A 27,964-nucleotide genomic window follows, 5' to 3' on the forward strand; every position below is an offset into this window, starting at 1 on the left:
TAGTATCTACTTTTTTTTCTTTTTAAAGTGAGCTCCACACACAGGGTGGAGCCCAGTGCAGGGCTTGAACTCCTAATCCTGACATCAAGAGTCAGAGCCCTGGACGGACGGAGCCCCCCATGCGTCCCTATTTAGTATCTTTTTGGTCACACAAGACCAGTCCTTCGGTGAAGTCCCTCGCCTTCTTGACAAGGTTCCCAGCAAAGGCTTCCCAGCCTGGAGTTTCCATAAACTCCATCTTGTGGCTGTTTCTCAGGGAGCCTGCACCGAGCAGGGGAGAAAAGCCGTGGGTACAAAGCCGCGCATGCGGGGGGCTTCAACAGACCCCCATCTCCCCAAGGCGCTGGGGCCTCTGAGCTGGAAAGCGAGGTGTCGGCGGAAGCAGAGGTGGCTTCTCGTGGAGCTGGTGTCTCTTCTTCTCCAGGGATACCTGTCCGGCCAGGCGAGGGCCCACCCTCCCGGCCTCATTTTCACTCAGTCACCCCTGTAAAGACCCTCTGTCCTGGCACCCTCACACTCTGAGGTACTGGGGCGCTGCGCCTCACCAGACGGATCCTTGTTGGGGGGCGGGGGCGACACAGTGCAGCCTATAGAGCCGCCACAGGGCTCACGGCTTTTCTTTTCCACAGACCGGCCTGTATCGCGTGCATGTGAAACCCAAGCGCCGTTTAAGAAAACTGTCGTCTGACTAGAAATGATACCTGCTGTGTTAGGATTTACAGAACCTTCCAGAGCTGCCCTGGGGAGCAGCTCCAGGTGGAAGAGAGAGACGGTCAGGCCCAGACACCCAGGGAAGCTGACTTCACAAACAGAAGATTCATCCCATGACTAGGTAGTCACTTTCCTGGATGGCTGTATGCACCGCACTCTGATGGTCCCACCAAAAGCTGGTCAGGTTTTCACCCACCCAGATCAAACCCCTGCTTCCCCACACAAGACTCTCCAGGCTTGGGCCCCAGGCCGATGGCACCTGAGGCTCCTACAGGTGATTTCTGAGTGCAGGGGTCTGCATCCCACTCTGGAGCCTGCAGATCCAGCCCTGGCCAGGAACCTGGGCTGTAGCAAGCACCCAGGAGGCTCCACGAGTCCAAGGGCTGTGCGCACCCAATATAAAGGTCAGGCTTGCAAAACCGCACACACCTTTATTTCACACCCACTGCAACCCAGTCTCGGCAGACAAGTGCCCTGAGTCACAGTCATGATCGAGATCCTCTTCTATCCATCTGGTAGATCACTGAAAACCCAGCATGTTTCAATTAAAATCACATAAAAGATCCCTAGAGAAACTGATCTAGCGGTCTTCCCCCAAACAACAGATTTCCTCTTCATCAGTAAACTCAGCAGCTGACAAGGGAACACAATGTGGATGTGACCGTGAGATCTGCCAGCACGCAGGACTGTACACATGCATGCTTTCATGTTTGAAGATTCACGATGAATGTCCGAGGGCCCGATCGGACTGTTACCCGCCACCAAGAACTCAAAGAGGAACAGCAAGGGCACTAAGGAAATGTCACCCTTTTTGGATTTCAGGCCTACACCTTGGACAAGGGTCCAGGGCAACGGAGAGGCAGCGACGCTGATCCGAGGGCCCTGCTGCCGTGGGGAAACGTACCTGCCCAGCCTCCCCCACTTCCCGGGGTCCACTCCTCTAGCTTCACGCTGACCTGGTCCCCTGCGCTCAAGTGCCTGCCTGGCAGGAATCTTCATGGTTCCAAGAACTCTCCTGGCTGAACCCAAAGTGACATGCCCTGTCCCAAAGACAGGTGTTCTTGCGGTGCGAAGGATGTTCTGTGGGTTGCAAATATGAGTGCGAGTGCATACACATGTGGCTCCTAAGGGAGACAAAGCTCTTCTCCTTTTTCGCAAGAGAACACACCGCCAGCCGCGGCCCGGGCTACCTCCTCTTCCTGTGTTCCCTCATGTGCGCAGCGATGGAACCGGCAATTTCTGCATTCTTCTTGTTCTGGCCAAAATAATCTAGGAACTGACCATCTGGTCCAATCAAGTACATGATTATTGTATGATCCACCTGCAGAGAAGTGGGGAGAGAGCGGACACAAACATTACCAAAATACACTTATTTTACTGAGTGCTGCAGTAGAGAATTCCACGCTCATGCTTCAATAGCCTATCTGTCATCTGTAGAATGGCTCGGAGCCTCCTCTAATAAACTTGTGGTGACAAATAACTAAAATCTTCTGGGTTCCAGAACTTCGCACCGACTACTGCTGTGAACAGCAGGGAGGGTTTGGAATTCTGGTTCTATCTGTACCATGCATACCCACACAATCTCTGAGAATCTCCTTCCACGAACCGGCTAGGGCTTTCGGAAGCACTGGTTAGTGCACTGCACCTCAATGCTGCCTACCACATTTTAGGAGAAGAATCCAGAAAACTCACCCCATACTCTTGAGTTTATAATTTATAAATTCCAGCACACTATTTAGTCCTGATATTAGCGATGCAAATGGAAATGTGAAAACAAGGGTTTCCTCTCCTAGGAAATTTGTCTATACTATGCAGAATGATCCCATCAGAAGCAGATGACCTGGAAACTTCTCAGGAGCCATAAATGCTAGGTCTCCAATGGGTCATCTTCAATTTATTATCTCTTTTTCAGGCAAAGCTCTGAAAACATTCCCAGCTCTAAGTTAGGCTTAGACTAGTCCTCAATGTTTTTATTTATAGGCTTCCACCAAATCCAAGTTTAAATGAGCAGAAGACGTGGTGCCTGGCGTCCTTGGAATTCACTGCAGGCTTGACTTGCTATTTGGCAAGATGAAAAGGAAGACAGAAATGTGATCACACATACCACACTGGGGCCACCCTCCAAATGCACCCGCTGCGCAACACAGGTCTGCGAGCTTATTACTTCTTTATACACACACGTTCGTAAAGACAGAGCGAATGGAAAGAGTCACCTGCCTGAGCACATAAGGAAGGAATGTAGGCCAAGGGCTCCAACAGCTGGTGATTCCACGCATCTTGGAATAACCCGCTGCAGGAGCAGGACGGGGAGCTGCGCCTCTCTGCACTGCATATCGGCCAGAGGGCCAGCGGAGGCTCTGCTGTGCAAGCGTGACTCTGTGGCCTACATCCTTCTCCTGACTTCTTCTTTTTCCCCACTCTATGCTCCCTCTTCCTTAGAAGACTAAACTCCAGTGGATTTCTTTGACGAGCGTTCTTAATATGTTACTATACAATGGAAATATTGTTCTATCTGCATCTGCCAAACTTGTCTGTGGTTGTTACGTCTTGATGTCCAGTGACTCGTGGGCACAGCGTATCACTGTGTGTTTCTAACACAGAGGACTTTAAGGTGGGAGTAAGTAGCTCCTAGGAGAGAAGGAAGCTGTGCTGAAGGGCATACTCATTCTCAAGCGCCCTTGTCCTGGGAGTCTGGTACCCTGCTCCTCTACAGACGACCCAAAGGGCTCGAGAGTAAGCCAAGTCGTTACCGCCAGAGCTAAGCTTAGGACCCGGGTCTGTCCACTTTCACAGTCCCCCCTCCTACCAATCAGCTCATGCTGGCATCCTACTGAGGACCAGCAATGCAAATTTTCTAATGGGTGAGTTTTCTGGACACACGTATACGTTCCCTATGTTTTGAAAAGGTAACGTGCACACATAAAAATGAGCACAACAGTGAACTCACGCACTGGAGATCTACCACTCGTTCCAGACACCCAGAGGCCCTCCGTTGTGCCCAGAGGGAACCACTGCCATCAGTTCCTTCTGGATGCTTCCAGAGAAACTGCCCGCACCTGCCTACTTCTTTCACCACCAGCACCATCCGTGCAGAAGTACCACCACCGGGCAGCTGCTTCCCCATTCTACAAGGAACCGCACTCTGTTCCTGGAGTGTGTACGCGGTGGCTTCCGGTTTTCAGTCTTCTCCAAGAACAGTGCTGTAGGGTACAGGTGTAGACAAATCCCCCAGAGTGGAATCTCTAAAGTAAAAGGTATTCCGCGTCCAATGTGACGGACTGCCACCTGAACAGGGTGTATCGCTTAAATTCCTACCATCCACACAGGGTCCTGCCTATTCTTCCAAATGCACTCCGACAGTGTATTCCCTTTACCCACACTAGATTTTGACAATACTTCAAATCTCTGACCTCTGCTGATCTAATAGGTAGAAAGTGGCATTACATTGTATAGTTCCCACTCATTTGAGTGGAACAGAACATCTTCTTTGGGGTTCAAAAGCCAATTGTAGTGTTTTTTTTTCTTTCTCTCTCCCTCTCTTTTTTAACAGAGAGAGTAAGGAGGAGGCGAGGGGCAGAGGCTCCATCTCACGACCTTGAGATGATGACCTGAGCCAAAATCAAGAGTTGGACGCCTAATAGACTGAGCCAGCCAGGCACCCCAAGTAGCAGTGTTTTTCAGAAACACTTGGTACGTAACGCAGACGGAGGGACCATCATATATATAACACGGCGACATAAACGCTCAGCCTCCAACGGCATCCTCAGTGTCTGGCGTGCCCACCGGACACGTCCTATCTGTCCAAAGACTCCACGGGCCAGAAAGCTTCCCTTCTGCAGCTCCTGAGATTGAGAAAACCTCACTCGGTTACACCCCAGCTCTTAAGACACTCCCTCACTCCCCGCGGGCCCGGCATTAGGTCTTGACGGAAGCTTCCCATACTGTTTTGTGGAGGAAGATCTATGACCTCAAGGCACAGAAGGCGTAGCAGTGAGAAACCCAACAAGCTGGAGAGCGCCTCCCCCTACTGGTTGGCTTAGCGAATGTGTACAACGACCTACTGGTTCTTGCTGCTGTACCTGTAATTCCAGCGCACTTAGTAACACGCAGGTTTCCATTAGCTTCAGGCGTCTAACTCACTGTGTCTGAGAAAAAGGTCAAATTCTTAGGGCAGTGGGCTAGCAGGTCTCAGACAGGGTCCAGCATGTATTCCAGGGGCTTCTGCAACTCTCTATAAGACTCAAGTGTCTACAGGGGTGCCCATGGGACTCAGTCCGTTAGGTGTCTGCTTTCAGCTTTGGTCACCATCTCCCGGGTCCTGGGATCCAGCCCCGCTCTCTCTCACTCTCTCTCTAAGTAAATAAAAATTAAAAAAAAAAAAAAGACTTAAATATCTGCATTCTAATCTTTAAAATGCAAAAAGTGACCACTGCCATTCTGGTTTCTGTGCGGCACCACCTTCCGACTGAGTACAAGCCTCAGTGCCCAAAGGCACGTTTAAGACCCACAGGGCACTAGGTGTCGCTGCTGGTTACAGGCAGACACCATAAAAATGACGTGTTCCTGCTGAGCCAAGACCAACCAGTCAACGCAGACCACACAGCCCGACGTCCCCAGGTGTTTTACAGGACACACGGGGAGCAGCTTGGGACAGCTGGGCATCCATCTGAGAGTGGGCTCACCCAAACCACGGTTTGTAGACAGACTCATGACTAGTCGCTTTGCCCAACCAACGTGACAGAGAAGCCAGAGCACGAGGGGAAAAATGGAACCACTCCTACAAGGTCAACTATTCACGGGAAGGAAGAAATGTCCAGTTTGAGAAGAAACCTGGGTGGGCGGGGCTGTGCACAAGGAGCGCACCATCCTCCCCAGGCCCGTGGGCCGGCGCTACTGAACACTGGCTCTGTCTGTCCTTCCGCGGCAGAAGGCAAATATAAACACAGAACAGTGCAAGGCATACCGATCCTAGAAAAGCACACATTACAGGAAGTCTACCTTTTCACAGCTTTCAATCTTTTCTCTTGCTTTTCAGAACTCTGAGGCATTCCAAAAATGCAGTTCCCCAGGCCCTCACACTGCTGCTTACGCTTCTTCCCTGGGGACATAGGGAGAATCTACACCATGTTTTCTTCCCGCCCCCCCTTAACATATAACGTATTATTAGCCCCAGGGGTACAGGTCTGTGAATCACCAGATTTACACATTTCACAACACTCACCATAGCACATACCCTCCCCAATGTCCATCACCCAGCAACCCTCTCCCTACCGCCCCCCTGACGCCGGCAACCTTCAGTTTGTTTTGTGAGGTTAAGAGTCTCTTATGGTTTGTCTCCCTCCTGATCCCATCTTGTTTCATTTGTTCTTTTCCTACCCCCAAACCCCCCATTTTGCATCTCCTCTTCCTCATATCAGGAAAATCATATGATAATTGTCTTTCTCTGATTGACTTATTTCGCTCAGCATAATACTCTCTAGTTCCATCCACATCGTCGCAAATGGCAAGACTTCATTTCTTTCGATGGCTGCATACTATTCCATTGTAGATATGTACCACATCTTCTTTATCCATTCATCTGTTGATGGACATTTAGGTTCTTTCCATAGTTTGGCTATTGTGGACATTGCTGCTATAAACATTCGGGTGCACATGCCCTTCGGATCACTACATTTGTATCTTTAGGGTAAATACCCAGTAGTGTGATTGCTGGGTTGTACGGTAGCTCTATTTTCAACTTTCTGAGGAACTGCATACTGTGTTCCAGAGTGGGTGAACCAGCTTGCATTCCCACCAGCAGCGTAGGAGGGTTCCCCTTTCTCCGCATCCTCGCCAGCATCTGTCATTTCCTGACTTAATTTTAGTCATTATGACTGGCCTACACTATGTTTTGAACTCAAAGAACCACTGTCTCCAAACGATGGCTTCTCTTTATTTCCAACGTGGTATCCAAGCAGCAGGTTCTACTGAATCTAAAATAACACTTGCTGTGTACTTTTCCATAATTTTATGGGCCACTAAGAAGGGTAATGGGCAATGAAGTTACGTGAACAGTGACTCTACATTAAACAAGCAGCCTTAAAAAGGCGATACTTCTTTTGTCCTTTCAAATATCCCCAATTCCTGAGGAATTCGTGCAGATCTCAGCCTCTTTTTCATTTCTGAAGCCAGTCACTTGAGCTGTACGACCGTGTGGGGCCTGAGAGCCGGCCGTGGCCGACCCGAGCATTTACTTACTATGTAGTCCTCGTCCTCGTCCTTGGGGCCAGGGCTGTAATATACCCGGTACGCTCGGGCCACTTGATCAATCTCTTCTTTGCTGCCAGTCAGGCCAACCAGTTTGGGAGAAAATTCTGGGGGGGGGGGGAATAATGAGAAACACAGTGAAAGATGAGAAGCAAGCAAAATCCGCCTCCCCACCTCGACTTTAAAAACCAGTCTCAGTTCTAAAGCCACTTTCTTCTGTGGGTCCCTGACCACCTGCCCTCGCGAGCCACAGGAAAACAACAGATGCAAATTCTCTTCTGTGATAAAGATGTCATGTCTCCAAGACAAGCCACCTTCTGGGCTATCAAGTGCACCACAGCACATTTAAAAGAACAGAAACCGTATGACATGTGCTTGCAGACCCCAGTGGAGTTAACCAAGAAGTTAGTAACAGAAAAGGGGAAAATCCCAAACCACACGGAGATGAAATGCTCTTCTGAATAATAATACAGATCAGAGAAGAGATCTCAAGAGAAATCGGAAAGTATTATGAACTAAGTGAAAATGAAAACCCGTGAGCAGAAATCAATGAAAACACAACTTATCAAAATTTGTGGGATACAGTCAGACCAGGGCTCCGAGGGACATTTGTGGCACCAAACTGGTACGCTGGAGAAGATGAGAGACCTAAAAACAGGGTTCTAAATATCCCCCACAGGAAGCTAGAAATAGAAGAGCAAATTAGATCTGAAGCGAACAGAAGAAAAGAATGAGTGCAGAAATCAGTGAAACTGAAAAGAAGAAATAGGTAGAGATAAACCAAGGACACCCAAAGCTGGTTTTTTGTAACATGTAAGTCAGATCCTTTCAAAACGATCTTGTAAAGACCCGGAGGGAATGGATTTTAATTATTTAAATCACATTTTTAAAGAACTTGGTTGTTTTTAAATATTTAGATATACTTCCGAGACATGTGACATTTACAGATATTGTCAAGAATCAGGCAGGACAGGTTTTCATCATATTCTGAAAAAAAGGTTTGCTCCACAACTCAGTCATCCCACACCAACGGCTGTATCTCATTGTCCAGCAAACAATCTCACGGCACGCACCAGCTATTTGGTTTTTGGGATTCAGGGAAGTGAGCTGGCGGAAGTCACTTAAATACCTGGGTTCAACAGACTACAGAGAGGGCAGTCCAACACCTAACAGCAGGACCTTCTTCCAGAAGTGGAGGAAAAAAGCCTACTGTCATTTCTTAATTCATTCTGATTTGAAAAACTGCTCAGATACTGAAAATGCAAGAAGGTTTTCCTTCCCATTCTGAGTAGAGAGAAAAGGGAATGGCATCTAAATTAGTTGCACGTCCAGACATTTTTAAGGAAAAATCCTTGAAATTGCAGTAATTTTCTACATTTCCCCCTATTTACATACCTAGGAAAGAATATATTTTTAAAGATTTTATTTATTTGACAGACAGATCACAAGTAGGCAGAGAGGCAGGCAGAGAGAGAGGAGGAAGCAGGCTCCGCACTGAGCAGAGAGCCCGATGTGGGGCTTGATCCCAGGACCTGGGATCATGACCTGAGCTGAAGGCAGAGGCTTTAACCCACTGAGCCACCCAGGCGCCCCTACCTAGTAAAGAATTTTGAAAGAATGGAGCTTTCAAAAACTCTAAAAGCTTAAACAGGTGTAGGTATGTGCCAGTGAAGAAGATTACTGTAAGGGTTTTGCAATTCCGTTGCAAGAACTCAGCTCTCTCATCTGGGGACATTTAGGATTCGGGTAACCGGCAGTAACAAACCACTGCCACCATAACACACTTACAACAGAGATCGTCTGTCACCCATGAGCCAGACCTGCTTTTTACTTATTTAGGAAATAACTATTGTCCTTCTTCACATTCCTCTAAGCCTGCACACTATGAAAATGTATTTGCCTTAAGTATCTAATAGAAACTCCAAACTTCAAGGAAAAATAAACCTAACCTCTGGTTGGGCAAAAATTTCTTACAAATGAAACCAGAAGAATTATGTACAAAAGAATATACTAATAGACTGGATTTCATCAAAACTGAAAAACCACTCTTCAAGGCACATTGAGAGACTGAGATGAGAAGCCACAGGCTGGGAGAAAATGTCTGTGATAAATGCAAGTAAAACAGCCCCAAAGAAACGAGTGAAAGCTGTGAAAAGACGCTTCCCCAAAGACGACATACAGAATCATAAATAAGAACATGAAAAGATGCTTAGTATTTTTTTCCAAACATTTATTTATTTGAGAGAGAGAATGAGTGAGTGGGGGGAGGGACGGGGCAGAGGGAGAGAGAATCCTAAGCAGACTCCCCGCTGAGTGTAGAGCCTGACAAGGGGCTCAATCTCAGGACCCCAAGATCAGGCCTGCGTGGAAACCAAGAGTCAGATACTCCAATCAACTGTGCAGCTGTGCCACCCCTGCGCCCCAGGCGCCCACTCCCAAGGGTCATTAGGGTAAAGCATATCAAATCCACGATGAGTAACCACCGAACTCCTAGTGAAATGGCTAAAATTAAAGGCTGACCACATCAGGTGAGGGTGAGTGGGCAGGAGCCGGAGCTCTCACACATGGCTGACGGGAGTGTGAAAATGTACAACCACTCTGGAACACTGTTCATCAGTTTCTAAAAAAGATGAACGTGCACCCAGCATATGCTCCCACAACCTACTCGGATGCATTTACTCCAGAGAAATGGAAAGTCCGTTTCCGTACAAAGATTTGGACTTGACTGCTCTTGTTATAGGAGTGACAACATGGGTGCTAGAACTAAAGTAACCCCGAACTAGAAGTAACCCGTGTCCACCAACAAAACAAGGCTCGGCAACAGAAGGGTGAACACGGACACAGGCGAAAACATGGATGAGTCTCAAAAGCCTCTTTATGGGGAAAGAAGCCATTAAAAAAGAAAAAAAAAAGTACAGTGTACAATTCTTTCACATCAACTTCTAGAAAATGCAAAGTAACCTATGTTGACAGAGAGCAGATAAGTGGGTGCCGGAGACCGGAGTGGGGGCAAAGGGGAGGGAGAAGCAAGGGTGCAAGGAAACCGCTGGGGCAGACAGGAACGTCCAGTTTTCCACCGCAGTGATGGTCTCACAAGTGCGGACACACGATGAAAGCTAACAGACCGCACACTTAATACATGTACATGTTAGCATATGTTTGTTATAGCTCAATAAATAGGTCACACGACAGAAGACACAGCAGGTCCTCCATGAAACACACTAAAATAACTTCAAAGTTTTAGACAGTATGTGTGATAATGCGTCATATGTAACATTAAATGTAAAACTATTCATTAGTTCTTTTGACCAGTAGCTTAGCCAGTTTCACCATAATTAAAATTCCAATTCCTGGGCGCCTGGGTGGCTCAGTTGGTTAAGCAACTGCCTTCAGCTCAGGTCATGATCCTGGAGTTCGGGATCGAGTCCCGCATCGGGCTCCCAGCTCCACGGGGAGTCTGCTTCTCCCTCTGACCCTCTCCTCTCTCATGCTCTCACTGTCTCTTTCTCAAATAAATAAAGTAACATAACATAAAATAAAATTCCAATTCCTGATTTTCTAGCACCCATGTTGTCACTCCTATAACAAGACAGATTTACTGTCATTTTTCAGCTAAAGAAATTTGAATCCCAAGAAATTACACAATTTGCCCAAGCTCAGAAGAACCGAGGTACTCATCCTTAATTCTGTCATAACTTAGTCTGTAAAAGTGCCTCCTCATAGGTTTTAACCTGCATGTGGAGATGTTTCAACTTTTCCATGGAAAGTTACACGTCTCTGTCATAATAAACATTCTGGATTTACAAAATACGTGTTAGGAACTCAAACTGTGTATAGTCTCTCATCTCCCAATCTGCATGCCCCCAGGACATACGTCTGTACTAATTTTACAGAGAGTGAGATGCAGAGCTGGAACTAGAAGCCATGTGTCCTCACTCTCTACTCATCATTGTCAGCTTTGTTGATATGTGAAGGCCAAGTTCAGCCTTTCCTGGGACGAAATAAAAAGAGCCGTGCATTAGGAATTAAGAAACCTGTTTATTTGCTGATCAGCCAAAGTTACAACGGAGCCTCATCTTTTCATCTGAATCTGTCATTTGCCCTCCCTATTCCACGAGTCATGTAAGGTTAAATGAGGTGATCTTTCAGAAACTTTAAGAGCTTAAACAGATGTAAAGTCTTATTATTCTTTTCATATTTTTATTTTATTTACTTGAGAGAGAGAGAGAAAGCAAGTGTATGAGTAGGGTGGGGGAGGAGAGGGAGACTCTCCAGAAAATTCCCCACTGAGCAGACAGCCTGATGCTCAATCCCACGACCCTGAGAAAATGACCTGAGCTGAACTCAAGGGTTGGATGTTTCAACTCATTTACCCACCCAGACACCCCGAGATGTAAATATTATTAACAAAACATACCTTTCACATAATTTGCGATGGCTTCTTTTGTGTCCCTTTCTGGGTCAATGGTGATGAAAAGTGGAGTTAAATTTGGCAGAGTTGGAATATTATCTGAAAGAAAGTTCTGGTCGGTCAGTATTCACACTCTAGGGGAAAAGAGGACAGCAGCATGAACAATGGAGAGCAGGAAGTGCTACAGCAAGGCGTTCAGGAAATAGATGGACACCGGATGTTCCAGTGGAGAGGCTGGGGCAGGGGATGGGATGGCCTGTGGGAGGAGGAGGAGGAGATGTCCACAGCCTCTGCAGCGGAACTAGGTCCTTATCCCACCTAACACCTGCACCAGCGCGTGCACGTTACCCAGATCACATCGTGTGGCTATCTCGTGTCCTGATCCAATCTGATGTTCGCAGTCTGCTTCCCACACTGCATCTTAAGGGCAAAGTAGCCATCAACAAGGCCCAAATCCCCTGAAACAATCTATTTTAAGAAGGACGTAGACTGCGCCCTCACTGGCAGTAACTACCGCTGACTGACCACATGACAGACTGTACTGGTGATTTCCGGGTCTGTGTGTCATGGGGACGAGGGCAGGGTCAGTGGCGGGCGTCCACAATCAAGGAAGGGACACAATGCAGAGCTATGGGAAACCAGACCTCCCCGGCATCTTTAAGCAATCTGACGTTCAGTGTCAGAACAAGCTCTCTCTGGTAGACAATATGGCCACAGGAATCAAAGCAGCGAACAATGCGACACGGAGATTTTATGTTCTCACAAGGAGCCTGAATGATCACGACACGCGACCTGACAGAAATGTAAGAACATGAAAAGCGTGGTAACGCAAACGTACTTTTTATAGTCAGCAACAGCTTACCTATCTCATCCACGACTTGAATCATTTTTTCTAGTTCTTCTGGGCAGACATCAGGGCAATGAGTGAAACCAAAATAAATCAACACCCACTGACCCACGTAGTCTTTGTCGGTTTTGGGCTCTCCAGTATGTGTCGTGAGAGAAAATGGGCCCCCGAGCAGAGGCTTTCCCAGGCTTCGCTGCCGTTCCTTCTCCAGCTCTGGAAGAGATACAGACACGCAGGTTACAAAAGTCAGTCTAGCCACAGGCACCGAAATGCCTGAGGTACGGTCAGTTCTATACTCGTGACTGTGGCAGCACAGACTGTTTCCAAGCAGCTTAAAAAGTCTCTTTAAAAAATAAGATCCAGCAATGAACAAAATCAAATCAAATGCTATGGTGTGTAGTAAGGGCGGTAAGAAAACCAAGTGGTAAAGATATTGCTTCCTCTCCTGGAAAAGGAGATGTTAGGACAGTCCAGATGTTAGGACTGGGTGGGGTGGGGGCTGCTATGGCCCAGAGCGGACTGTCTGAGCCCAAGTGTGGCAGGCTGGGTGGCCTGGCATCTGCAGGGTTAGCCTGAGTGTCCTGAGGAGGGCATCTGAGTGGGGTGGGAACAGCGGCAATGGGACCTAAGTTACAAGCAGGGATGAATCATAAAAAAGCATATTAAAGGTAAGAGTCACACCTGGCAGAAGAGGTAGAATGATGGACAGAGACAATCAGAACGTGCCCCATAGCATGGAGCAGAGACTGTGGGTGCCGGTGTGAACCTCAGGGCTGAGACACATACAGATAGAGAAGGAAATAAACATGTAAGTACATACGTCTAGTTTCTAGCTCTGTCTCCAGAGAGGACCCTGGAGCAGACACAGCCCAGCAGCGATGAGCCCATCCTGACTTCTATCATCCTCCACCAAAAGGAAACGGTTGTGTGGAGAAATGGAGGACGAACAAAATGAGCCAGATTTTAGGAATAACTCAGAGAACAATGGAGGCAGGTGAAAAGGAACAGGAAATTGCTCAGACTCCCAAGGATCAATATGGGACAATCTAAGCTTCTAAATAAAGAGAATACGGGTTACAATGCTCGGAATACATAGGAAAGCAGGTGTCTGGGCACACGTACACAGAGAGTTTGGTGCAGACTACAGTATTTACGTGTATAAACACACACCACAAAATCCATGTTAACTGGATTTTCGGTAGAGAAGCCTGACAGACACACGGTCAACCTGAGCAGTATCAGTAATGGGACAGATTGAAATCACATGGCACCGGACTAGAAGCAGTGGGAACACAGAATCACTTTGGGGACATTCTTGCCAAAAAGATAGGACCCAATCTAAATTGTGAGGAAATCAGACAAACCCAAACTAGGGGACAATTTTACAAAATAACAGTTCTCAAGGTCATGGAAATCACATGAAGACTGAAGAGACTAGGACAGGTGGAAGGGGACTGCAGAGATATGCAGGAGCAGGAATGGTTCTGACCCGACCCTTCTGCGACACAGAACATCAAGGAGCAAGCAGCACTTGAATGAGGTCTGAAGGCTGAACGGCAGTTAACACGTCGATGTTAATTTTCTGATTGGATGGAGGCATTATGACTATGTCGGGAGAATGTACTCGTTTGTAAAAAAGTACACAATGAGGTATTTGATGAGGCATCACGTCGGCAAATACTCTCAGATAATTTAGAAATACTTCCGATAGTTTTTTTTTTTTTTTTTTTAAATAAAACAACTACTACTGCAGGTGGAATTCCAAACTAAAGCCAAAGGCTTGCATATCCTAGAACTGTCTCTGCCACTACTTCCCCAGCTTCTCAGATCTGTTTCTTTGTGAAACTAAAGGAACTTAATTTCTCATCAGACCATAATGATCACATACATATATGATACAAATGAAACACGTCTACATATCGATACGGATCTTATATTGCTAAGGTGTAAAGCCTATGAATCCTTGCAGATTTAAACACATTCTTTGTATCATGGCATCAAAAGAAACTCTAAAGAACCAAAACAGGTTTAAGTGATATTTTAAAGGCTTATTGGAAACTTCTAACCCAAAACTTAAAAGCCTGGAACTTATATAATCATGGCTCATTTATCAGAACTAAGAAATTAAAGTTGGTGCAGTACTATTCACTTGAATTGGAATTCACCAGTTTTTTCATTGTCTATCATCTGGTCCAGGATCTAGTCCAAGGTACCAGTGTCTAACATCTAAAAAGACTTAATGTGGACTGAATTGGAGGAGGGTGGTATGAAGCCCAGAGGGTACAGAGATGACTAAGTTGTAGTCCAGCGGTGGGGTGCTGGGGCGCCTGGGTGGCTCAATGGGTTAAAGCCTCTGCCTTCAGCTCAGGTCATGATCCCGGGGTTCTGGGACTGAGTCCCGCATTGGGCTCTCTGCTCAGCAGGGAGCCTGCTTCCTCCGTCTCTCTGCCTGCTTCTCTGCCTACTTGTGCTCTCTGTCAAATAAATAAAATCTTTACAAAAAGCCTGGAACAGTCACTAAAATATAAAGTTCTTGCAAACAATTTCTAAGCGAATTTCCTGTGCTAATCCAGACCCGTTCCTGGCACCCACTGACCAGGTTCTCCCAATCTCTGTCCATCATCTGTGGTCAGCCTCTGTCCAGCCTCTCCCTCTGCTGACACTCAAAGTGGTTAGGGGTTGACCCTTCTTTGGCCCTCAGAGCGCCCTTGCCCCTGGCCTAGCAGAACCTCAGCTAGTGAAATACTTTACTTCCGTGTCTGCTCCCCTGTCCTGTGCACGTCAATGGCTGGACTACATCTTAGTCATCTCTGTACCCTCTGGGCTTCATACCACCCTCCTCCAATTCAGTCCACATTAAGTCTTTTTAGATTGTTAGACACTGGTACCTTGGACTAGATCCTGGACGATAGACAATGAAAAAACTGGTGAATTCCAATTCAAGTGAATAGTACTGCACCAACTTTAATTTCTTAGTTCTGATAAATGAGCCATGGTTATATAATTTGTTAACACAGCGGAAACCAGGTGAAAGGTACATAGATAGGAACTCTCTATGCCAACTTTCTAACTATTCTGTTCATCTAAAATTATTTAAAAATAAGCAGTTTAAAAACAAAAGAAAAGATGTTAGAAAAGGATTTCATTTTGAGCTGCCCAGAGGAGATCTACTTACTCTGTGTCTTTTCTTTCTTGAAGTACTTCATTCCAGCCAATAAAGCTCCACCGATTGCAAATGTGAATGCCAAAGACTTCCAGGAAACAGGCTACTGGGGCAGAGATTTCAGATAAAAATACTAGTAAGATGCAAACATTTAACCATACTAAATTTACTATCATGGCGTTTAATGTACATAAACACAGGTCTTGATCCCGTTAAATACACAGAATGTTCCTGTGACTCTGGGGTGAGAAAGTACTGACAGTGGGTGGTTCTATCTGGGCTGTGATGACAATGACAGGGCCATGCACTTCTAAAGGGAAAGTGGTTAAGTGCAGGACGCCCAAGTGGCTCAGTTGGTTTAAGCGTCTGCCTTCAGCTCAGGTCATGATCCTGGGGTCCTGGGATCGACCCCACATCCGGCTACCTGCTCAGCAGGGAGCCTGATTCTCCCTCTGCCTGCTGCTCCCCCTGCTTGTGCTCTCTCCCTCTGACAAATAAACAAAATCTTTAAAAAAAAGAAAAAAAAAAAAGTCGTGAAGCGCATTTCATGTGAAAGACGACCCAAAGCTCAAGTCCCATGACTGTTACTAAGGGTCACCCTGACACCAAATGCTGATTTCAAAACCGGTTAATGATATGATTGTGCTGACACTGGGAACATAAATCAACCAAACGAAATTCGGGAGGTAGATCTAACTCTGGCTTCCAGAAGTAACAAGGCGAAAGCAGAAATAAGCTTCTTGCAAATTATTTCTTTGCGCTCTTTTTCAAGTCCCAAGGTAAGATGTCGAGTACCTCGGCCTCATTCATTAATCTACCTCCCCCAGCTTCTAGACCCCATTTCTCTTACCCAACACTAGTAGGTAGTGGCTCTCAGGTTCTCCTGGGGTCATAACTAGAACCTAAGAGAAACCAAGGAAAAAGGCATACCCTGCACGCAACTACGACCCCTCATTTTTGCTCAATTTCAACACATACGCCAAACCTCTAAAGGGGGGGTTCAAGTGACAGAAGCAAACAGGCTCTGGGTCCTCAAACCTGGTCAACGTAAAACCCGAGCCCTATTTCGGGGTTATTTTGGGAGGAGGCGGCGCAAAAATAAAACCAAGCCCGAAAATCCAGCCGCGTGGGGGAAGACGTCGGTTCTCCCGTTCTCCCTTCCTGGCTGGACTTCGGGACGAAGCAAGGGAAAGGCGGGAGGGGAGTCTGTGACCCGGGTAAAGCTGAGCCGGAGGCCACTTCCGAGGTCACCACCAAACGGGGCGGGGAGGCCGCGAGGCACCGTGCAGGCGCGACGAGTAAAGGGAGGGCTGCGGGTGTGCACTCACCCCAGGCTTGGAGGGGCGCTTGGGGTCTCTGCCGCCCTTCGGCTCCGGGCCGGACGACCCCGGCGGGGGCGGCACCCCGGTGCTCCAGGACCGGCTTCCCCAGCCGCAGCGAGCGAGCTGCGAGGTCCGCCTCGCCTCCTCTCGCCGCGCGCCGAGTTGCCTCAGCCACACTCCGGCGGCCCGCTCCGCCGACCCCCAGACTCTGAGCCCGTAGGGCAGGAGCCGCCAAAGCCGGCCCCCCGGAAGCAGCATGCTGGGGCAGAGGTCCACCCAAAACCCCGCCAAGCACTCGGGGGAACCGCGCCTCCTGGGCCCGCCCCCCGACTTCCGGCGCCGTTCCCACTTCCTCCGGAAGCCGCCGGGGGCCGCTCTCTGCGCTCCACTCGTTGGTGGCGAGGTCGCCCAGCCGGTAGCCAGGGAGCCCTGGGCTGTGGAGTCGACGCGCGGTAGGTGGTTCCTCGCGGCTGGAGGCGGGCCCAGTCGGGGCTGGGCGGGGGCTTCGCGGCGCCAGCTGGCTGGCGGGCGGTGCGGGCGGGCGCGGGAGGCACGGGCGGGAGAGCCGCCCTCCCCCACCCAGCTCCCGGTCCCCACCCGCGTCGCCCCGCGGTCCGCCCGGAGCCGCAGGGCGCGAACCCCCCTGCCTCCCTCCCGGGGTGCAGGCGGGCCCGTTGCACTTGACGCAGTCTCGGGCCGTTCGGGACTTACTCGCCGGGTTCATCGGAGGGGCTGGGGAGGTGAGCGCCGGGCGTTTCCAGCCTTTCCCGCGTCGCGCTGTCACCTCGCCGGGAGCAGCAGCGCCCACGAACTCGCCGGTCCTGCGCCCCTGTCCCCTCCCCAAGTCTGTCGGCTGGGCCGCCGCGTCCTTGGACGCTCTCGCTGGCTCCCCTCCGCGCCGCCGTTTCAGGTGTGGGGATGAGGTCCCTGGGACCGCGTCTCTCGCCCGGGGACAGCCCCGTATTCGTGGGCGCGGAGCATCCGCGGGCAGCTCTTTCCAGGCTGGCGAAGGTGCAGCTTGCACGCGCATCCTCTTTGCCTGTGTTTTCCTCCCCGTCTCTGCACCCTAAACGTCTCCCCTGCCCACCTCCGCGCTGGCTTGGCAAGCAGCAAAAACAGGGCGGGGGGCGGCGGGGAAGGAGAAGGGCCTTCTAATTCTCTTCCCTAACTTCAGATTCCGCTCCTGCGTGGCTCGGTAGGATCAGGGAGCTTCCCGTGAGCAGAAGCAGCTCGCGCCCCGGTGCTTGTGGGACCGGAGCCCGCTGTGTCTGTGAGTTGGCATAACTGCCCAGGGAAGTGTGCCCCTGCCCAACAGTCGAGCTGGACTCTGCTGATACCCATGTTTCTTCCTTCCCGAGTTGAGCTGGAATTTTCTGGAAGTTCTGCCCCAAGGACATGGTGCACTTCACATCGTTCTCAAATGAATTTTTCTGTCCTGAGGTTACCCGGGGGTGAGATTTTTTTTTTTTTTTTAAAATAGTATCTGTATTTCTTTGTCCTGGGAGATTTCCCGCAAATTGCCAGAAAGACGCCAAAATATCTTAGCCGTTCAGGCAGTGGGCATATGCAGTTTTTGTCCACCTTTGTCATTGCCCCTGCTGGATGTTAATCATGTCAGTCATATAAATTAAAATATGGTGTTGTTTTTAACTGGTCTGTTAAGTTTCATTTGCCAAAGTGATTCTTTTACCAGCTTTATCCTTAATTCGTTTACCTCGTCCTTGCTTCCTCTCTTTCTCTTAACAGTTGGCAGTATCAGTTTGCACTTCTATATTAAAAAATAATTTCTTTATTTCATAAAACTATATTCCCTGTCCTTAGCCTTACTTTCAAAAGCCATATGTCTGACATTACAGATCTGTTTTCTACCCCAAAACACATTACTGTTTTGAAGTGTACGGCCTTTGCTGCTTCTCAGCACATTGCTTAATTTTCTTTAAAAGGTCGCTGTATCTTCATTTACCCCTGAGTTTCTCTACATTGAACAGTGTTCCAGTGGAAAGTGTATCTGATGAGACTTCTTGCATAACACAACAGGAATCTTAGCGCCAATTCAGTTTGGCTTGACTCAGAGGAGAGTGAGTTTATTGATTGATTGATTTACGATTTTACTTATTTGAGAGAGGGAGAGCGTGTAGGAGCACGAGGTGGGGTGGTCAGGGAGAGAGGGAGAGAGAATCCCAAGCAGACTGCTGAGTGCTGAGCCCAGTGCGAGGCTCGATCTCATGACCCTGAGATGATGAGTTGTACAGAAACCAAGAGTGGGATGCCTAACCGACTGAGCCACCCAGCACCCCAGAGGAGAACTTAAGGGCCGATAGAACTGAATAACTGAGAGCAGTTCTAGCAGAGACAGGTGGATGGATCCAGGTGTTCAAGTCATGTTTCCAGGACTTGACTTCTTTGCATCATTCAAATGTGCTTCCTTCCAGGTTGGGTTTCTTCTCAGGTAACCTTCCCCAGCGGCTCTGGCCTTTGTCATCAGCTTCGCACGAGTCATTGCAGCAAAAGTCCCTGAGCTGTTGCTCACTGTCTCCGGTGTGGGTCCTATGCTTACCCCCAACTGACCAGAGAGAAACTGGGTGCTTATGGGCCAGGTTTGGCTCACGTGTGTGCCCTTCTGGCAGCCAGGGGGTGAATGTCACAGCGGATACACTGAGATGTGCAGATGCCTGGAGAGGCGAGAGGTGCTGTTACCAGAAGAACAGGAAATAAATACTGGCTAGGCAGGCACAAATAATAGCTTCTCCTAGAAGATCAAATTAATTGAGACTAAAAGCTCCCCTTAGGAGATCTGCAGTATGTATTATCACCTTAAAGCCATGAGTTTACAGATGAAAGCAAGCTCGTTTGGCAAAGGATAAAAGCCTCCCCAGAAACTGTTTTCTCTTAAGCTTAGTAATAATGTTCCAGTGATACATGTACCCAATTATCTTCTGGTTGGACTCTCTTATTAATTGTACTTTGAATCACAAACTTTTGAAACCTAGTAAGACTACAGGTTTTCATCGAACTTAGATGAGTCTTAGGTTTACTGTATCTTGAGTTCTCCACGTTTCGAATCAGATGATCTGAGCCACTCTGCAGACATATTGGCTGGCATGATAGCTACTGGGTTTTCAGATGGGGACTGCAGGACGAAACAAACAAATGGACAAAAAAAATAAAGTGTCAGAACACCAAGCCATTTTTTGGGATTTCTAGCCTTTTTCTAATGCTGCTTTATTCCTGTGCTAGGGCTAGTAATACCCAACCTGGTTAAGGAAGAAAGGAAAGTCACCGAAGCTCCTAGTTGGGTGGATCCCTGGTGACAACAGTTTCGGAATGAAAAGAAGCCTCTCATTCTCAAGGAAGTCATACTGTCATCTGGCCCTCTTGCCGGCTGTGGAGTTGTCACCTCTGCCTAGGACAGTGATGCTCTGTCAGCAGGCATTTCACGTATCTGCGGATGATTGAAGAGAACTTGGGAGCTGTAGTGGGCTACTGGAGACCAGGAGTCAGGAATTAATTTTAGAAATGTCACATGAAGCTGTTTCAGAAACAACAAGGGTTTAATATGCTTCCATCCCACAGCACAGTGTAGTACTCTAGATTTTTGTAAGAATAGTTGATTGTTTAGGTTCATGGTTTTTAGTTTATTTTTAAATGTTTTATTTGAGAGAGAGAACAAGCAGGGGAAGGGGCAGAGGGAGAGGGAGAAGCAGACTCCATGCTGAGCAGGGAGCCTGACTTGAGACTTGATCCCAGGACCCTGGGATCATGACCTGAGTGAAAGGCAGATGCTTAACCGTCTGAGCCACCCAGGCACCCCTGGTTTTTATTTTTAGTCTTTAGTGTTCTTAGCTCTTTTGAGGCATTAGAAATGATTATAAATTTAGATTGTAAACAGTCTAGTAAAATAATAGCTTTTCAGGTCCAAATCCCTTGTTCTTGGCTAGTGTGGCAGATCACGGGGGAGAAGAAAAGATGATGTATTTTCCATTTTGGTTTTGGGGACAGAGTAGTTAATATTCAGATTTTAAAAAAGTGGTTCAGGGGTACCTGGTGGCTCAGTGGGTTAAAACCTCTGCCTTTGGCTCAGGTCGTGATCTCATCGTCCTAGGATCTAGCCCCGAATCGGGTTCTCGGCTCAGCGGGGAGCCTGCTTCCTCCTTTCTCTCTGCCTGCCTCTCTGCCTTCTTGTGATCTCTGTCTGTCAAATAAATAAATAAAGTCTTAAAAAAAAAAAAAAAAAAAAAAGCTGGTTCAGGTGGGAATCTAACAACCGAAGAACCAGGAACTATTTGTCAGAAATGAAGATAGTCACATCAATATTTTAGTTTTTGTATGTTTAAAATGATTCCCCTCCTTTTTCATTTCCTCCCCCTGTTATCCCAGATATAAAATATAAGCAAGTTCTTTCAAGTGACCTACCTACCAAAGAAGACAAAAGATCCAGCCTGAAATAATCTGTAGCAGGAATCTAATGTATAAAGTACAGTGAATGAGTATAATACATAACTTTCTATAAAAAGAATCCTGAAGTTTTTTTTTTTTTAAAGATTTTATTTATTTATTTGACAGACAGAGATCACAAGCAGGCAGAGAGGCAGGCAGGCAGAGAGAGGAGGAAGCAGGCTCCCCGCTGAGCAGAGAGCCCGATGTGGGACTCGATCCCAGGACCCTGGGATCATGACCCGAGCCGAAGGCAGCGGCTTAACCCACTGAGCCACCCAGGCGCCCAGAATCCTGAAGTTTTGATAGAATTGTTTTGGTATTTGTGGAAGAAAGTACTCTGTGTGTGTGTATGTGTAAAAAACTCGTGTATATTTCTTAAACATTACAAGTTCTACCAGATGTGAATTTGACAGAATGCCTGTTCCTTAACAAGATAATACCCTTTTGTAAATGATTCTTTTGAAGAATAGAGGTTATTTCACAGATGAGAAAACTGAACTTTTTCAAAGACTTGGGACTTCGGCCGTAGGGCAATTAGATTTTAAGACCCATGTGCTTTTCTCTCTACCACACTACCTGGTGGATTAACTGTTAATACTTTACCATCCTCTTCAGCCCATTTAGAAAAGTAAGATGTTTATAGTGTAGTTATGTTCTCTATTTTGTTTAGAAACCCATTTGGAGGTTATGGACGTTAAACCTGAGCCTGGAACCCTGAGTGAGAATTCAGAAGTTCTCTTCTCCTTTGGAGTGATAGCAGATATCCAATATGCTGATTTAGAAGATGGCTATAACTTTCAAGGAAACAGACGGAGATACTACAGACACAGTCTGCTTCACCTACGGGGTGCTATTGAACACTGGAATACGGAGGGCCGCCCGCCCCGCTGCGTGCTTCAGCTGGGAGATATCATTGATGGATATAACGCGCAATACAAAGTGTCCGAAAAGTCGCTTGAACTTGTTATGAACACTTTCCAGATGCTCAAAGTCCCCGTTCATCACACATGGGGGAACCATGAGTTCTATAACTTCAGCAGAAACTACCTAACAAATTCTAAACTTAACACAAAGTTTCTAGAAGACCGGATTGTGCATGATCCCAAGACTGTGCCTTCGGAGGATTACTATGCTTATCACTTTGTCCCCTTCCCCCAGTTCCGGTTCATTTTACTGGATGCTTATGACCTGAGCGTCTTAGGCGTGGATCAGTCCTCTCCGAAATACCAGCAGTGTCTGAAGATACTGAGGGAACACAATCCAAACTCGGAGTTGAATAGTCCGCAAGGTGAATTATTCCTTTGAGCTGAGAGTCTAATACATTGTCTTTCCATTCTTCAGCTACTTTTTATTCAGCAGGAAGATGGATGATTAAGGTAAAAGTATATTGTCGCTGTTGTTCAGGGTCAGGATTTCTCACAGGCCTCATGGTGCGTGGATTGGTTGCTGTCAGTTCACGATTCATTTATTTAACGGGCATCTGAATGCCACTTTTGGGCAGGCCCTTTTTCAGGGGCTGGCTCTCCAGAGCCAGAGCAAGGCTGACAGCGTCACCTTTGTTGTTCTTTTAATGGAAGGAGCGGAGAAAGCAAGATAAGTAGGCGGGCAGGACAGATCATAAATGAAACCAATAGAATTCCGTCCACAGTAATCAGTGCTACCAAGAAAATGAGTGTAACTTTAAAGTAAAAGACTCAGGGTAGTGTTTTAGCTTAGCCGGTCAGAGGTGGCCTCCCCAAGGGAGAAAAACATTTAAGCAGAAACCTAAATGATTAGGAGGAGTCATCCTCAGGAAGTGCGGGGCGGGTGGAGTGTTCAGGACAGAGGTGGGGCAGATGGAAAGGTGCTGAGCAGAGTGACACGTTAACATCATGAAAGGGCTCAGGAAAAGGCCAGCAAGGCGCAGGGTGACTTGCGGGGCCCTGTGGACACAGCCAGGAGCCCGTGTTTTGTTCTCAGTGTAACACGGAGGTAGTGGGGTAGGCAGGGGAGTGGGATACAGGCCATTTATCTGTCTGTTGCTCTAAATTCTTGTGGTTTCCTATTTTAAGTCAACTGCTGCCACACTTTCCTACAGAAAAGTGCAGGCATGCCCCCATTAGCCAAGTGTGTGTGCCCAAAGGAGGAAAAAGCGGACATCTGGTGGGTCTGACATACTGCATTCATTTCAGGACTTTCTGAGCCCCAGTTTGTCCAGTTTAATGGAGGATTCAGCCAAGACCAGCTGAACTGGTTGAATGAAGTTCTCACATTCTCTGACACAAACCAGGAAAAGGTGGTGATTGTGAGTAAGTATTTGAATTACTTGATCATGCCAGCCTTTTAGAGAACGGAAAAGTGAGGCTCGAAAGTATACTAATGGTATTTATGTCGTGATGTCCTTCTGCTGTCAAGTGAATGCTTACCTTTCTTTACTGAGAACCTGAGTATGAGAGTGACTTTTACAGCTGAGTCAGGAAAGAACCGTAAAATGGAAAAAAAAAGCATCTTGTCATGTATTAGTGCCTGTGCATTGGCCTTTTAGGTTTCTGAGTAGAATTTCAGCACATGGAATCGTTTCTTGTAGTACAGTTGACCCTGGAACAATGGGGGAGGTTAGGCGTGCTCCCCCCCGACCCCCACACAGTCGAAAATCCACGTACAACTTTTGACTCTCTAGTAACTTAACTCCAAATGGCCTACTACTACCTTACGGATAACAGTTGTTTGATGCATATTTTGATGTTATGTGTATTATATGCTGTCTTCTTACAATAAATAAGCTTGAGAAAAGAAAATGTCTTAAGAAAATCATAAGGAAGAGAAAACACATTCACCATATTTTCTGTGTTTACTGTAAAAATGTGTGGATAAGTGGATCTGCATGGCTCCAACCTTGTTCATGGGTCAAGTGTGATACATGAGTGAGCAGTTCAGGCCAGACCCCATACCCGGCCTCAGCCTCAGGAGACCTGCTGTTCAATGTGGTGGCCGCCAGCTGGGGGCCTCTGCTGTCTAGTTAGAAGCGACGCTGGTCACGGGACCCGTGTTAGCGACTCACCTGGCAGTGAGAACTTCAGTTCTAGACTCTCTGCCACGTGTTTGCGAGGAAACGAGGTTGCTGTTATTTCCACCTAGAATCGTCTTTTGCAGACATGCTGTCATCACAGGTCATAGGACTCTGGAGGTGCTTAACATTCACTCAGCTGCAGGTGTGCACACACGCACACGGGGCACTGAATTTGGATTTGCAGCATAGCTGGTATACTCACTTTGGGCACTGAGTGTAGACCCTCACTTTAGAACTGATGTGGCCAAATGGCACAGAAGACCGTGCTCGGGGTCCCAAGGATGGGAGGCCCTCCTGTGCACACTTGTTTCTGTGAGCTGAGTAAGTTTGGGTAAATGTGGAGCCTACAAACTCTGGTTTTTCTCTGGATGGCACAAATGGAATTATGAACGTGAAAATCCCTTAAAAGCGACAAGCTCTTCTGATAGTTGATCTAAAAGTATGCTTCCATAAATACTTGTGAGTCTTTCCCTGATGTGGGGCAAACAGGTAGATGGGAGTGGGATTGTGTGTGCTGCCGTGGGACTTTGAAGTGTCCTCCCAGGCTTGGAGAGTACGGGACGCCCAGCAGGTGTCCATGCGATGTGACCCTCTTGCATTCTACCATAGATGGCCTGAAACCAGAACACTTCCCGACCTGTCTCTGCTGTTTGGCTTCCCACTGCCAGGCTGTGTCTGTCACCTCAGAGAATACTAGAGCTGAGAGGGACTACAGGTCGTACCATCAACCCATTCAGTTCAGAGATCGGGAGACTGAGAGATTAAACGACCTAGTAGTGTCACAGCGCATGCTTTTGGCTGAGACTTGAGTCCCTCCCATCTCATTTCCTACCCTGTCCTGGATTCCCCCGTCTCCTCTTCCGTCTGCGCCCCTGTCTACATTAGCCACCTCTTAAATTCCTCTTTCACTATAAGCCCAGAACCTGGATGAACAAATCTTTGACAACTGGGTGCGTCAGGTTATCTGTAGCAAAGTTTTAAATGGCTGATAGCAATTTTCTTTCATTTTACTTTGCCCTTTGACTTTGCGTTTTGGGGATTGAGAGGTCATTTTGCCCCCACCTCTGGGGTTTTGTCTGGGCAGTTGGAAGGCTTGCACACTGTTCGCTGACATACGGGGTGCTGCCTTAAGAGCAGGTACGCGATGGGGAGTTCAGGGGTTTGGCTGTGGAAAGGTTAAGTTTCAGACGCCTGCCTGTCAGGCATCCGTGCAGATGCTGAGAAAGCACTTTGGATGTTGGGTCTGAAATTGAGTGGGAGTCTGGGCTGGGTATAAACATGTGGGAGTGGAAAGAATCCTGAAGACATTCGAGACTTCACTAGATCACCAATCACTTTACTAGATTTGAGAAATTACTAGATCACCAGCCCTTTAGGGGTTAGTAGGGAAGCGGAGCCCAAGGTCCAAGCATTCAGGCACTTCCAGTAGGAAGTGGAGAGACACGGAGCCCATGGAGGGGAATGAGAACGCGTGGCCACTGAGGCTGGAGGAAGACGTGGGCGACTAGTGGTGTCCTCGCAGCCCAGTGTTTCAAGGAGCGGCGGGGAGCAGGTCACTGTGTCAGAGGAGTCCAGTGTAACCTTTTGATCTGGAGAGTCATGGGCCCCTTTGAACTCTGAGCCATCATCACAGCTTCAAGGGTGGTCGTGGTGTGTGTGTGTGTGTGTGTGTGTGTGTGTGTGTGTGCGCGCGCGCACGGGCGTGCTCCTGCATACTCATAAGTTCTTCTGGTGCCTTTGACTCTTTAGGGATCTGCTAACACCCTCCTTTGTAACTTGTATTACAAACTGATACTAAACAGTAAAAATACTCATAAGAAAAATTCAGAATAAACGTCGGTAACAAATAAATAGTACCAAAATAGGAAAGTGATTTCAGGGCAAGAAGCAAAGCCGAGGGAAGGAGCTTTGTGCCTGCGCTCCACAGTGAGATATGATGTGATCTCCTGTGTGTCTTGGCATCAGGAATTTGAAATCCTCTTCGTTCTACTTCCACGTATGTCCTGTGGGTCCAAGTATAAAACCTCCGTGCTCTACCTCGCTGTTCTCATCGTTCTCATCTGTAAAATGGCTCTGGCTCCCGGGACCTCATGGAGGTATTTAAATCCGTTTTAAAGCACGGAGTGTCTAAATGACCTATAACCCATGACCCACCTCCAAACTGTTCTTAAATTTAGGGGTACCTCTTTCTGTGTACCCAGCACTCATGTTTAAGAGACTCATGTTAAGAGACTCCAGCATGGTATCTGCCTGGCTCCTGGCCGCCCTCGCTCACCGTTGTGCATGGGATGCCCTCAGTTTTTCTCAATGTTTGTGCCTCTTTGAATGCCATAGGGATCTCAGGGGTTCTGCCTGGACAGTGGCCTTTCCCTGTGGACGTGGACTGTCTCCCCCTTCCGTATGCTGCAGATATATGGCTGGAGATGATCTAGTTCTTCTCTCTGGTCTATTTGAAATAAGTAGCAATATCCCTTTTTTTTTTCTAAGTACTAGTTTTTAGCCATTTATTTTGATGAAAAAGACATTTCCTCATTGGCTCATAACTCTTCTTCTCTTTAACTAACAGGCCATCTTCCCATTTACCCAGAGGCCTCCGACAGTGTGTGCCTGGCCTGGAATTACAGAGACGCCCTGGCAGTCATTTGGTCTCACAAGTGTGTGGTGTGTTTCTTCGCCGGTCACACTCACGATGGTGGCTACTGTGAGGACCCCTTCGGTGTGCACCACATCAATCTAGAAGGGGTTATTGAAACGGCTCCGGACAGCCAGGCTTTCGGCACCGTTTATGTCTATCCTGACAAAATGGTGCTGAAAGGTAGAGGCAGAGTTCCAGACAGAATTATGAATTATAAGCGGGAAATCCAGCTTTAGTCTGATTTATCTTGTTCACGGCTATAGAAGGAGAGTGGTGGCTGAGCGCTGTGTTTTTGTCTCTCTCTCCCCTCCCCCCATCCTCAGGCTGATTGTTTAGTTTTCTATTTGCATAACAAAATGTATTTAAGGCCTCAGTGTGCACTAGCTGAAGAGATATTCTGAAATGTCACTTCTGGGTAATCTATCCAGCGGGGAGGATTGGAAACAAAATGAATGAAAGCAAGCTGCCTGAGTCACCCAGGGAGGAGAGGGGATGGCGTACTTCTCAAAACTGACTTCATTTAGCCTTATCTGAAACTTTTTTACTTTTTACAAGGAGGATGTATCCCTGTATTAACATGTACCTTAAAATTCGTAATAAAAAAATAAAACCAGCTCAGGTAAGCTTTCTCTGTGTATCCTGCCATGTGAATGAACTTTGGACGTTTTTTGCTCCAAATACCTGTCGTGTTTGTTTGTACATTTGTAGGCTTGTATCCCTGTTGTGTAAACCACAAAGAAGTTCTTTCACAGGTGAATGTGTGGTCTCCCGTGTGAGGCCATGAGAAGAGCCTCCGGATAAGTCACGTGGTGGCCTTGTGATTCTAAGCAAAGCAGGACCAAGGGCCAGTGTGGCTGTGTGCCTGCCGGTGTGTGGTCCGTTTGGCAGCAGCTAGAGACAACAGGGGTAAATGAATTTACTCTTGACTCCCTTTTTAGACAAATGGGGCCCGTTAACTGGGTAGTCCTATGTGCTAAGGCATTTGTGGCACCACTTACTAGATAGCAAAGGGACTGTTGGAATGTAGAGAAGGTTTGATGCAAGGCCTAAAAACATCAGGAGAGGTGAAAGCAGTACTAGTCAGCGTCCGCGTGCCTGCCGAGTGCCCAGGCCCTGGGGGAACAGAGGTGTGTTCATGTTCTC

General features: G+C 47.6%; 2 protein-coding genes across 10 annotated transcripts; one reads left to right on the top strand and one right to left on the bottom strand.

Annotated features, from left to right (window-relative positions):
• Positions 1 to 1,122: 1,122 nt before the first annotated feature.
• Positions 1,123 to 17,015, bottom strand: LOC122906765 (protein SCO1 homolog, mitochondrial). 2 transcript variants are annotated; one of them, XM_044249113.1, is made up of 6 exons: positions 16,707 to 17,015; positions 15,391 to 15,481; positions 12,231 to 12,428; positions 11,375 to 11,467; positions 6,949 to 7,064; positions 1,123 to 2,032 (listed from the first exon to the last, which is right to left on the bottom strand). In XM_044249113.1, the coding sequence occupies exons 1-6, from the start codon at positions 16,956 to 16,958 to the stop codon at positions 1,898 to 1,900; spliced, it is 885 nt and encodes a 294-aa protein (XP_044105048.1). In that variant the 5' UTR covers positions 16,959 to 17,015; the 3' UTR covers positions 1,123 to 1,897. The 2 variants fall into 2 exon arrangements, with proteins under 2 accessions (XP_044105048.1, XP_044105049.1); XM_044249114.1 differs by having other exon boundaries at positions 15,391 to 15,484; positions 16,707 to 16,736.
• Positions 16,081 to 27,449, top strand: ADPRM (ADP-ribose/CDP-alcohol diphosphatase, manganese dependent). 8 transcript variants are annotated; one of them, XM_044249106.1, is made up of 5 exons: positions 17,104 to 17,152; positions 17,875 to 18,151; positions 21,808 to 22,425; positions 23,309 to 23,425; positions 26,753 to 27,449. In XM_044249106.1, the coding sequence occupies exons 2-5, from the start codon at positions 18,040 to 18,042 to the stop codon at positions 27,055 to 27,057; spliced, it is 1,152 nt and encodes a 383-aa protein (XP_044105041.1). In that variant the 5' UTR covers positions 17,104 to 17,152; positions 17,875 to 18,039; the 3' UTR covers positions 27,058 to 27,449. The 8 variants fall into 8 exon arrangements, with proteins under 8 accessions (XP_044105044.1, XP_044105043.1, XP_044105041.1 ...); XM_044249112.1 differs by lacking the exon at positions 17,104 to 17,152 and adding an exon at positions 17,299 to 17,440 and having other exon boundaries at positions 23,309 to 23,421; positions 26,753 to 27,013; XM_044249104.1 differs by lacking the exon at positions 17,104 to 17,152 and adding an exon at positions 17,300 to 17,440.
• The last annotated feature ends 515 nt before the right edge of the window (positions 27,450 to 27,964 follow it).

The sequence above is a fragment of the Neovison vison genome, chromosome 5, assembly GCF_020171115.1.
Source record: "Neovison vison isolate M4711 chromosome 5, ASM_NN_V1, whole genome shotgun sequence".
Lineage (NCBI taxonomy): Eukaryota > Metazoa > Chordata > Mammalia > Carnivora > Mustelidae > Neogale > Neogale vison.